Source organism: Tupaia chinensis, unplaced genomic scaffold, assembly GCF_000334495.1.
Source record: "Tupaia chinensis unplaced genomic scaffold, TupChi_1.0 Scaffold149184_1, whole genome shotgun sequence".
Taxonomy (NCBI): Eukaryota; Metazoa; Chordata; class Mammalia; order Scandentia; family Tupaiidae; genus Tupaia; species Tupaia belangeri.
In genome coordinates this window covers 279,490-292,328 of record NW_006209032.1, presented here as the reverse complement: position 1 = coordinate 292,328, position 12,839 = coordinate 279,490, and the positions used below count along the sequence as shown (strand labels likewise).

Below are 12,839 nucleotides of genomic sequence, written 5' to 3'. Positions count from 1 at the left end.
TTTCTCTTCTCATTTTCTTATGTGTATATTCTTTTATTTTTTTAAGAATTATTTTATTTTATTTTTTACTTATTCGTTCATTTATATTTTAATTTTACCAGAAAGAGGGAGGAAAGCAGGAAAAGTGAGAAAAAAGCAAGCCCCAGACCTAGTGATTTGAGGGTTGTGTGCGTGTGTGCCCAAAATCTTGAGAGGAGAATGTAGAAGGATTGTGGTGTGGCCATTACCCCCCCACCCTGTGCCGGGTGGGGCGATTTCTCACTTTTCCTCTCTCTCTGTCTTTCTGGTGAGTGCACTCACTCGATGGCAGAAATCTAAACAAACACTTTATTACTTCTTTCTTTCCTTCCTTGTGCTTTTGGTGTCGTATTTAAGGAGTAATTGCCAAATCCAAGGTCATGAAGCTTCACCTCCTGCAGTACCTGCAGCAAAGGTCCTGCTGCACATGCACACACACACGCACCTGGCGTGACTTTCAAGCTGCCGGGTCTGGGACTCAAACCACGGCCAACTACATGAGAGTCCAGCGACATAACCATTATACCATCTGCTGGTCCCAATAATAAATAAGTTTTTTTGAAAAAATGTATTTTTCTGGGGCTTGCAGGTGGCATGGTGGTTAAAAGCGCTGAATTCCCACATGGCCAGCCGTGGTGTGAGTCCTGGACCTAGTGGTTTGCTTTCTCACTTTCCCTTTCTCTTTCTCTCTGTCTCTCTGGTCAAATTTAAAAAATAATAAATAAATGGAATTAAATAAATAAATAATTCTTTAAGGAAAAAAGTGTGTTTTTCTTGTTATAAATTAATATGTAAATGTTTAAAACTGCCAGGAGTATTCCTGATAAACTAAGTGGGGGAAAACTAGTTTACTCGTTATTCCATGTTCTTAAATGCCTTTTTTTTTTCTCCTTTGTACAGGTACTGCTATAGTCAGAGTTTGGTAGAAAACGGATCTATTTTTTTTTTTGAACCCTCTTGACATAGAAAGAAATGTGGGGTGATTCTCGATCTGCTAACAGAACAGGGCCTTTTCGGTAAGTCCTGAAATCTGAACATTAAAATTTTCAGTGTTTTAATGATAAATATATAGAATAACATTTGGAGTTGCCATAAAGGAAGATGTTTTCTTTATGGAAAAATAGCTCTGTTTTTTGTTTTTGTTTTTTTTTTTAAGTTTATTTCTTTCTATGAGAGAGAGACAGAAAGAGAGAGAGAAGCAGGGGGACTAGATATACGCTCTCAGTGGGGTCTCATGCTGTGCTCCCCGCCCCAGCCTTTCAGACAGCCAGACCATGGGCAAGCCCACATGCCAGGTGTGTGCGTGTTTCCCAGGAACCGAGCCCCCATTTTTCATATGAATTCCAGCATTGCAAAGTGTTGAGCTATTGCCGTGCCACCGTGACTGGGATTTTTTTCTAATTGCCGGAGGGTGTCTATACTCACTGGAGACACAGACGAAGAAAGCACCTCCCAGTAGCGTGTGGTCCCTCATCCTCCATTTCTCTATTCTTTTGGGACTTTGGGCACACACACACACATATTCTTGGTGTGTTCTTCAAGCCACTGGGGCTGGGGTTCACACTGTGCTCAGCTACGTGGGATCTGGTTTCCTTAACTACAAGGCTTAGGGACTGAGCCTGGATCTTTATTTATTTATTTTTTTTAAGAATTATTTTATTTAACTTGATATAATTTACTTTACTTTGACCAGGGAGAAACAGAGAGAGAGAAAGCAAGCCCTCAGGGCTAGGACTTGAACCACGGTTGGCCATGTGGGAGTCCAGCACCTTTAACCTATAGACCCCTCCCTTTTTTTTTAAAATGCTGTAGGGCATGTACACTCACCAGAGAGAGAAAGAATCAGGGAGACAGGGGGCAAGTGAGAAATCACCACCCTTGTGGGGATGGCTATGCCACAGTCCCTTCTCCGTTCTCCTCTTGGGATCTTGGGCCATACACACCTATGCCTGGCATGATTTTCAAGCCACTGGGTCTGGGATTCAGACCACGTGGTCGGTCACGTGGGATCCAGCACCTTAACCTCCGTGCTACCTGCTGGCCCTGACCTTTTTTTTTTAATTAGAAACTATTTAAAATTTTTTAGACATTGTTTTCAATTTGAGGTTGTATATCCAGCATGCTGAGTGTTTTGTAACACTTTTTAAAAAATTCTTATTAATTAATTAATTAATTTTATTTTTAGAGAGAGATTTTTGCTATAGGGCACATGTGCTTGCCAGAAAGACATAGAGACAGAAAGCGAGGAATCACCCCCAGAAGAGATCGCCATGCCACAATTCCTTCTCTTCCATTCTCCTCTTGGGATCTTGGCCATGCACACACGTATGCCTGGTGTGAGTTTAAGCCACCGGGTCCAGGATTCAAACTGTGGTCGACTCTATGGGAATCTAGTGACATAGCCATTATGCCAACTACTTATCCCTTCATTCATTAATTTTAATATGACCAGAAGGAGACACACACACACACACACACACACACACACACACACAGAGAGAGAGAAAACAAGCCACCAGGTCTGAGACTCAAACTGTGGTTGGCCATGTGGGAGTGTTCAACACCCTAGCCACCATGCCACCTGCTGGCCCCAACACTTTGTTTAAATATTAAAAATATCCCCAGGTTTTTTTGTTTGATCTCTTTTAGCAAAATGATACATACTTTACTAGTAATGTAAGCTAGCAGAATGCACGTACATATTTATAAAAGTTTTACTAAGCATGTCTAGAAGCCGCAGTTATGTTTTGCCTGTAGCTTGCCGACGTAGTTTTTCTGAGCTACATTTCAGTTTGGGAGTATTGGATGTAAAGACGAGTGGAGAGGTAGTAGCATTTTGTTTTGAATATAGATTATATTTTAGATTTATAGGAGTTAATTTTTTTATAGACAGTATTGTTCATTGATGATAGTATTTTTTAAACTTTTGCAGTGTTTTTGCAATTAACGAAATGCTGTAAATGTGGTTTTTATGATTTTACTTGGTATATGACAAAGAAATCTGGCCTTTAAATTTATGCATTCAAAAGTATTGATGCTTCAATTGAAACTTCTATCATTAGTAGATTTGCATTATGACTGGCAGTCTGTAAGACTTTATTATTAAATTTAGTAAATGTTCTATTTCATTATTCTGAAGCCTAGGGGTTCCAGTGAAAAAGTTTAGGTAGAGAACTGAATTCAGAAAATTAATATAACGTTTGGTAAAACTGGCTTTTCATAAATGCTGATAGGATATTAACTTTCTGCTTAGTGGTTTTAAAACAGTGGTGGTGATGCTGGGTAAGTTTTTCCCTTCAAAATACTAAGAGGTGTTGATCAGAGCTAGCAAACTAGAGGTTATAGCTTGTTTTATTGATAGTAAAGTTTTATGGGAACACAGCCACGCTTGTTCATTACGCATTGTCTGTGGTTGCATTCATGCTACAGTGGCAGGGTTGAATAGTCGTTTCAGAGACCATATAACCCACAAAGCCAAATATATTTACTATCTGCCTTATTTATTTATTTATTATTCTTTTTGCTATAGGGCACATGTGCTCACTGGAGGGGGGGGGAGTGAAAATCACTTCCCAGGGGGATTGCCATGCCTCCAATCCCATCTTCATTCTCCTCTTGATATTTTGGGCACCCACATACAGATGTCCAATGTGTCTTTCAAGCTGCCCTCCCAGTCCAGGACTCAAACTGTGGGATCAGCTATATGGGATCCAGTGCCTTAACCACCAGTTCACCTGCTGGTCCTCAGAAAAAAAAAAAATTTTGAGAGATTTTTGTTATAGGGCGTCTGCCCTCTCCAGAAAGACAGAAAGTGAGAAATCATCCCCTGGGGGGGATGGCCACACTGCAGTCCCTTCTCCCTTCTCCTGGAATCTTGGGCATGCACACACATGTGCCCAGCATGAGTTTGAAGCCACTGAGTCCAGGATTCGAACCACAGTCAGCCATGGAGGAGTCCAGCTTTGTAACTGCTATGCCATCTGCTGGTCTGAGAATATTTTTGACATATTTAAATTTACTTAAAGTTTTATATCCTGCCTTCATTAAATTAGTTAATTTATTTAAAAATTTTTGTCCTAAGGTGCATGCACCTGCTGGAGAGAGACAGGGAGAGAGAGACAAAAAGTGAGAAAGCACCTCTCTGGGGCATGGTCATGTTGCAGTTCCCACTCCTTCATTAGGTGCATGTGTCTGGAGTGTTTTCCAAACCCCTGGGGCTGGGATCTGAACTGCATAGTTGGCCATGTGGGCTTCAGCGCTCTTATCCACCAGGCCACACAACTGGCCCCATGCTGGGGTTTTAAAAAAATTACTTATTTAGGGCCAGCAGGCGGCATGGTGGTTAAGGGCATTGGACTCCCAAATGGCTGACTGTGGTTTGAGTCCCAGACCTGGTGGCTTGCTTTCTCACTTTCCCTCTCTCTCATTCTGTTCCTCTCTGGTCAAATGAAAATAAATAAAGTTAAATAAAATAAGTCTTTAAAAAATTACTTAGTTAATTGTATTTATTATTATTCTCTTTTAAAAATTTGCTATAGGCATGTGTGTTCACTAGAAAGACACAGAGACAGAGAGAGGAAAATAAGAAAATAAGAAAACAAGCCTTCAGGTCTGGGATTTGAACTGTGCTTGGCTATGTGGGAGTCCAGGGCCACCTGCTGGCTTCCCTCATGCTATTTTTTTTTTTCCTCTTTTTTTTTAGAGAGGCTTTTGCCATAGGGCACGTGCACTCACCAGAAAGACAGAGAGACAGAGAGGCAGAAAGCGAGAAATCGCCTCCCAGGGAGGAGGGCTGGGACTCGAAGCGTGGTCGACTACATGGGAATCCAGCGACATAGCCATTACGCTAACTGCTGGTCCCCCTCATGCTATTTTTTTTAAAAAAAGAATTAATTTATTTCCATTTGTTTTTGCTGTTGTTATTATTATTATTAATTTGACAAAGAGAGAAAGGAAAGCAAAAAAGCAAGCCTCCAGGTCCAGGACTTGAACTGTAGTCAGCTATGTGGGAATCCAGTGCCCTTAAACCACCATGCCACATGCTGGCCCCTCTCATGCTATTTTTAAAGTTTGTTTGTTTGTTTGTTTTTTTAATAATTTTGAAATTTAGTTTTGTCTGTTTGTTTTCATTTGACCAGAGAGGGACAGAGTGAGAGAGAAAGGGATAGTGAGAAAACAAGCTACCTGAGACCAGTAGTTAGTGTAATGGCTATGTCACCGGACTCCCATGTAGCCGACTGCGGTTAGAGTTCTGGACCCAGTGACTTAAACTCACGCCGGGTGCATGTGCTTGCGTGCCCAAGATCCCAAGAGGAGAATGGAGGAGAAGGGATTGTGGTGTGGCCATCCCCCCTAGGGGGGTGATTTCTTGCTTGCTTTCTATCTCTGTCTTTCTGTCTATCTCTGTCTTTCTGGCAAGCACATGTGCCCTATAGCAAAAACCTCTCAAAAAAAAAAAAAAAAAAAAAAGAAAAGAAAAGAAAAAGAAAAAGGAAACAAGCTACCAGATCTGGGACTTGAACTGTCCTGGCCATGTGGGAGTCTGCATCCTTAACCACCACGCCACCTACTGGCCCTTTAAAGATCTTCTTAAAAAATTTTTGCTAGAGAATGTGTTTGCTTGCCAGAGAAAGACAGACAGATAGACGGAGAGGGAGAAATCACCCTCCCATGAGGCACAGTCATGCTGGAGTCCCTTCTCCATTTCTCCATCCTGTCAGGATTTGAGACATGTAGGTACATACTCCCAGTGTGTCTTTTAAGCCACCAGGACCAGGATTTGAACAGTCAGCCTTGTGGAATCTGACTCCTTTAACCATCAGGCCAGGGGACTGGTCCTGCTGGCTCCCCCATGCTGTTTTTAAAGATCTTTGACCAGAAGGAAAACATAGTACATAGCATTCCTTTTCTGATTTGGACCAAGAAGGTATCTCATGGAAAATGATTTTATATTTTTTGAATAACTTCTTTTTAAAATTTGCTTTTATTTAGTTGAAAATGATTTTCATAGTCTCTGCTACTTTTTATTAATAGAACTCTTTCTTGGGTAGTATACACAAAATATAGATTCAAGAACCCTAAATCAAGATCTATTTGATCTTAATTTAGGAAGATAAAATAATCCTGAGGGAAGTACTGAGGACTGTTGGTTGTTGGGACCAGCAGATGGTGTAATGGTTATGACACTGGACTCCCATGTAATTGACTGTGGTTCGAGTCCCAGACCTGGCGACTTAAAACTCATGCCGGGCACGTGTGTATGTATGTCCAAGATCCCAAGAGGAGAATGGAGGAGAAGGGATTGCAGTGTGGCTATGCTCCCGAGGGATGATTTCTTATTTTCTGTCTCTCTGTCTCTCCAGTGACCCCACGTGCCCTCTAGGAAAAAAAGCCACCAGGACCAGGATTTGAACAGTCAGCCTTGTGGAATCTGACTCCTTTAACCATCAGGCCAGGGGACTGGTCCTGCTGGCTCCCCCATGCTGTTTTTAAAGATCTTTGACCAGAAGGAAAACATAGTACATAGCATTCCTTTTCTGATTTGGACCAAGAAGGTATCTCATGGAAAATGATTTTATATTTTTTGAATAACTTCTTTTTAAAATTTGCTTTTATTTAGTTGAAAATGATTTTCATAGTCTCTGCTACTTTTTATTAATAGAACTCTTTCTTGGGTAGTATACACAAAATATAGATTCAAGAACCCTAAATCAAGATCTATTTGATCTTAATTTAGGAAGATAAAATAATCCTGAGGGAAGTACTGAGGACTGTTGGTTGTTGGGACCAGCAGATGGTGTAATGGTTATGACACTGGACTCCCATGTAATTGACTGTGGTTCGAGTCCCAGACCTGGCGACTTAAAACTCATGCCGGGCACGTGTGTATGTATGTCCAAGATCCCAAGAGGAGAATGGAGGAGAAGGGATTGCAGTGTGGCTATGCTCCCGAGGGATGATTTCTTATTTTCTGTCTCTCTGTCTCTCCAGTGACCACACGTGCCCTATAGCAAAAATCTCTCTTAAAAAAAAAAAAAAAAAGACTGTTAGTTGTATTCTGTAAAGAAAACGTAAATTTAGATATCTCAGCCCTCATGCCAGGAGTGTCTGATGAGGCTTAAGTCTTTTGGCAAGTTATTAGGAATGTGAAATACTAGTTTGTGGTAACACCTGAATTTTAGTGTTAAATTATATTACTTACAAAGAACATTTAAACTGGCCTCACTTAGGATTAAGACATGTAATGTTAATGGGAACAGTGGAAGTCCTCGTGTTCTGAAAATCCACTGAATGCTCATCATTCTCATGTTTATGCTAATATTAAACTCCTACCACTTTAAGAAAGGCTTTGGCATTGTCACTGTCCTGAATCGAGTGACCCAGAATCAGTCATCCATTGAATTTTACTAGGGAGGTATAGTCTGAGTTCGCAAGGGTCTTGCAGTAGAACGACATTCTGGGAGGAGGGAAGAGCCTTGGTCTAGACATCTTGAGGCTTTTGTGTACTGCTAGGTAGCAGATAAGCTTCAGGCCATCTCATGTACCTTTTCCACATGTCCCCACCTAGAATGCCAGGCGCCTAATTGCCTACTTACATTCCCTATCAGTAACTAAAGCCAAACATGTAAAATGCTATGAAGACGAAGCAAGGGGAAGAAGTTGAAGAGTATGAAAAATTGGGCCAGCTCTCATTTAGTTCTTCAGTTCTGCAAAGAGAATATGAATTTTATATAATGCCTGTTTTTAAAAAATGCATTTTATTACTTTGAAAAGTTAGCGTGAGGCATCAGAACCTGGAGTGTCAGCTTCTCCATTTGGGGCACGGGGATAACGCTTGAAAGCCTCACGCTCTCTCTGGATGCTGTTGCCCGGCCTAGAGGATTTACACATGCTTTATGGCATGGCTTGTGCTGCCTTCTGTGATCCCTTGGGTACCTACATTAATAGGACCAGGGTGAAAACACCTCTAGGCGGAGTCACTGTGGAACTGGGATGGATGCAGGGAGGCCTGGTGCCCAGCTGGTGACCACTGGTGTGTTCCTGCTTGTAATTTGCAACCAGTGTTCTTCTTTAGGGCCTGCATCTATCTGGTTAGTGGTGTCCATGCTGTAGCTGTAATAAAGTATCATGGAATGTTGTCCCTGGATACAGCAGTAAGAAGACACCTCCTGAAACTTCCCGTAAGATGCATTGATTTTCTTGATGTATAGGGATCTTGTTCACCTTCGAATTCTAAGTTCTCCCTGGCTATAGGAAATGGAAAAGTTTGTAGCCTGTCACCATTGTTAGCTTATCTGGTGTTGCGGATTTTCCCTGTTGCAGGACTGGGTGAAAGCTTTTTCTGCAGCAGTCATGTTGAAAACCTTGTGTTGACTTTCCTCGTGTCCTGAAATGGGAGCATAAAAGTTTACTCCACCACTTCGTCTTAAAAATAGCAAAACTTTGCTGTTTTCTGCAGATCTAGGACCTTGTTACAGAACTCTGCCAAAAAAAAAAAATGTTTACAGAAGAATGTGCTGTGATTAGAGAAGAATATGCTGGTGTGTAGATTTCAAACTCTCTGGACAATATGAGTAACACTGTCTTTGTTTCTACAGTGGGAGCCAAGAAGACAGGTTTGCTCCCGGGTGGAACAGGGATTATCCTCCTCCTCCCCTTAAGAGTCATGCTCAAGAGAGACACTCTGGCAACTATCCTGGCAGAGATTCACTCCCCTTTGATTTCCAGGGGCATTCGGGGCCTCCCTTTGCAAATGTAGAGGAGCATTCTTTCAGCTATGGAGCTAGAGATGGACCACATGGTGACTACCGAGGAGGGGAGGGGCCTGGACATGATTTCAGGGGAGGAGATTTTTCATCTTCAGATTTCCAGAGCAGAGAGTCATCACAGTTGGACTTCAGGGGTAGGGACATACATTCTGGGGATTTTCGGGATAGAGAAGGACCAGGTATGGACTACAGGGGTGGAGATGGTACCCCTGTGGATTACAGGGGTAGGGAGACACCGCACATGAACTACAGAGACAGGGATGCTCACCCTGTTGACTTCGGAGGCAGGGACGCTCCGTCCGACTTCAGGGGCCGGGGCAGTTATGATTTAGATTTTAGAGGTCGGGATGGGCCCCATACAGATTTTAGGGGAAGGGACTTACCAGATTTGGATTTTAGGGGCAGAGATCAGTCCCGTTCTGACTTTAGGAATAGAGATGTGTCTGATTTGGACTTCAGGGATGAAGATGGAACACAGGTGGACTTTAGAGGCCGAGGTTCAAGTTTAGACTTTAGGGACAGGGATGCACCACATTCAGATTTCAGAGGTAGGCACCGGTCCAGGACTGATCAGGATTTTAGGAGCAGAGAGATGGGACCTTGTGTAGAGTTTAAAGATAGGGAGATGCCCCCTGTGGATCCAAATATTGTGGATTACATTCAGCCCTCTACACAAGATAGAGAACATTCTGGTGTAAGTGCAAACAAGAGAGAAGAATCCAAACATGATCATACCATGGAAAGGCCTGCTTTTGGTGTTCAGAAGGGAGATTTTGAGCATTCAGAAACAAGAGAAGGAGAAGCACAAGGCGTAGCCTTTGAACATGAGTCTCCATCAGACTTTCAGAACAGCCAAAGTCCAATCCAAGACCAAGACAAGTCACAGCTTTCTGGAGGTGAACAACAGGATGCAGATGCTGGTCTGTTTAAAGAAGAAGGTGGTCTGGACTTTCTTGGCCGGCAGGACACTGATTACAGAAGCATGGAATACCGTGACGTGGACCACAGGCTACCAGGGAGCCAGATGTTTGGCTATGGGCAGAGCAAATCATTTTCAGAGGGCAAAACTGGCCGAGATGCCCAACGGGAACTTCAGGTATGTTGATGGCATGGATTGCTTTTACTTTTTCTGAAGGATGAGGTATAGAATCCAGGATCTTCAGTCCTGAATTTCTCCATGTACAACTGTTAAATTTATATGTAGGAGTGGAACACAGGAATTTAAGTCTTCAGAGAAGGGACCGTCAGTTCACATTTTATTTATATATCTGTACACACATACACACACTTTTTAATTTGCTACAGCGTGTGTGCACTTGCTGGGGAGAGAGAGAAAGTAAGAAATCACCCCCAGGGTGGCTGCATTGCAGTCCCTTTTCCTCCGTCCTCCTCTCAGGATTTTGGGCACACATGCACACACACCTGCCTTGTTTTCCAAGCCACTGGGTGGGGATTCAACCACACATTGGTTATGTGGAATCCGACCTCCTTAATCACCATGCAACCTGGCTGTCCCATACATATTTTTGATGGTGTTTATCATTATTTGTTTTGTGGTGCTGTCTTAAATGCCCTTGGATTATTTACTTTAAAAGTGTCTGTCTTTGGGAGTTGATTCTTGCACTCTTGCAAAGTTAGGTCTTGTGATATGGCTTATTTTCTTTCATTATTATTATTATTATTATTATTATTGGTTTGTTTGCTTGTTTTGCCAGAAACGAAGGAGAGAGGGAGAAAGAGAAGCACCACCAGCTAGATGTGGTCGTGCTGTAATTGCTTCTCCATTTCTCCATCCTGTTGGAATTTTGGGCATGCACACATACAGATTTGTGCCTGATTTCTTTTTCTGTCTTTTTTTGTTGTTGTTGTAAATTGGGCGTGTGTGCTCGCCAGAGACAGAAAGCGAGAAATCACCTTCTGGGGTGATAGCCATGCCTCAATCCCTTCTCCTCGGTTCTCTTCTCGGGATCTTGGGCATTCACACACATGTGCCCAGCATGAGTTTTAATCCACTGGGCCTGGGATTTGAACTGTCGTTGACTGCGTGGGAGTCCAGGGAAGTAACCATTACACCATCTGCTCGTCCTATTCCTGATTTATTTTTCAAGCTGTTGGTGCTAGGATTCAGACTATGTGGTTGGCCATGTAGGATCTTAAAATAGATTTTATCGGGGCCAGCAGGTGGCATAGTGGTTAAGGTGCCGACCTCCCACATAGTAAACTGCAGTTCAAGTCCTAGACTCGGTGGCTTGATACTTTAGCTGGGCGTATGTGTGTGCATGCCCAAAATCCTGAGAAGAGAAAGGATTGCAGTGTTGCCATCCCCCGGGGGTGATTTCTCAGTTTCTCTTTCTCTGTCTCTTTGTCTCTCTGGAAGTGCACACACTTGATAACAAAAAACTTCTCCCCCCCAAAAATTATAGAGTTATCTAGCTCTACATAAGTTTCTGTTATTTTAGACAAAACTAAGACCAAACTAAGGGTTTTGGGACTGTTAGGGTTGGATGACCATATAATTTACTGTTTAAATCAGGATACTTTTAAAAGTAAAAGAGCTCACTTTTTAAAAATTTTTTTTTCTTTTTTTGAGAGATTTTTGCTATAGGGCATGTGCACTCGCCAGACAGACAGAGAGAGACATAGAGACAAAAAGCGAGAAATCACCCCCCAGGGGGGATGGTCACACCACAATCCCTTCTCCTCCATTCTCCTCTCGGGATCTTGGGCATGCACGTACACGCGCCCGGCGTGAGTTTTAAGCCACCGGGTCCAGGATGCAAACTGCGGTCGACTGCGTGAGAGTCCAGCGACATAGCTGTTACGCTAACTGCTGGTTCCCAAGAGCTCACTATTGAAAATTATGCCTGGACAATAGGCATAAGTAGGAGATATGGCCACGTAGTTATAGGAGACTTTCACTCATATATATATACATATTTTTAGTAATTATTCATTTATCTTTACTTATTTATTTTAATTTGACCAGAGAGAGCACAGTGTGGGAGGAGTAAGAAAGCAAGCTGCCAGGTCCAGGACTCGGACCACAGTCAGCCATGTGAGAATCCAGTACCTCAAGCACTGTTTCACCTGTTGGCTCCTTACTCATGTATTATTAATTCCTTTTTATAATTTTTGGAATGGAGGGAAGCTGGTTGAAGGTGAGATGTTTGTAAATATGAAAAACACAGACCTCTGAGTCATAATGTATGTAAGTTCAGATGATACCTTTCTTTTTTGAGAAAGAGATTGTTTTTTGCTGTAGGGCGTGCTTGCTTGCCTGAGAGACAGAAACAAGACCTCACCACCCCCCACAAAGGGGTTGGCCATGCCACAGTCCCTTCTCCAGTCTCTTGGTAGAATTTTGTGCACACACACGTGTCTCGCCTGTTTCAAGCCTCTGGGTCTGGGACTCTACCCGTTGTCGGCCATGTGGGAGTTCAGTGACATAACCGCTATGCCATCTGCTGGTCCCCAGATGGTACCTTTTGACCTTGTTCTCAAGTTCGTTTCTAGAGGGAATTTTTGGTAAATGAAATGTGATTCGAATTTCTTTTTTTGCTATTTACTCATTTAGGAAAAGAAAATGATAGTTTTGTTAATATAGCCTGTCTTTCTGGTTATAAAAAGTCCAGGTTGTTTCTCTGAACATTCCGCTTTACTGTTTAAGACTTCCTGAGTGAGCCTTGGCCTTCACATACTTGTATCCCAATGATTTGTAGCCAAAATTTGGAACTCAGAACAATGGAGAAAATTATAATTTTTCTTATCTTCACATGAAGCAAGTCATTTTCATTTTTTATCCTGAGAATCTGAATTTCAAGTTGTATCTTACACGCTAAATTATGTTTATTTGTGAGATAATTTTTCATTCTGAATTCAAGGATCAAGATTATAGGACAGGCCCAAGTGAGGAGAAGCCCAGCAGACTTATTCGATTAAGTGGGGTGCCTGAAAATGCCACAAAAGAAGAGGTAAGGAGTATTCTCTTTCTGTCTGTCAATCGAATTTTTTTTAATTTGAAAAAAGTCATAGATTCACAGGAAGGTGCAAAGA

At 42.2% G+C, this 12,839-nt stretch overlaps 1 protein-coding gene across 2 annotated transcripts in view; it reads left to right on the top strand.

Moving 5' to 3' along the window:
* Positions 1–891: 891 nt before the first annotated feature.
* RBM6 (RNA binding motif protein 6) overlaps positions 892–12,839 on the top strand; it is a gene marked incomplete in the record, with an annotated part of 93,894 nt that continues 81,946 nt past the window's right edge. The window contains 3 exon segments of one of the 2 annotated variants that reach the window (XM_006171037.3): positions 892–1,034; positions 8,616–9,882; positions 12,668–12,757. In XM_006171037.3, the coding sequence (XP_006171099.2) occupies positions 991–1,034; positions 8,616–9,882; positions 12,668–12,757 (1,401 nt within the window). 2 annotated transcript variants of the gene reach the window in all.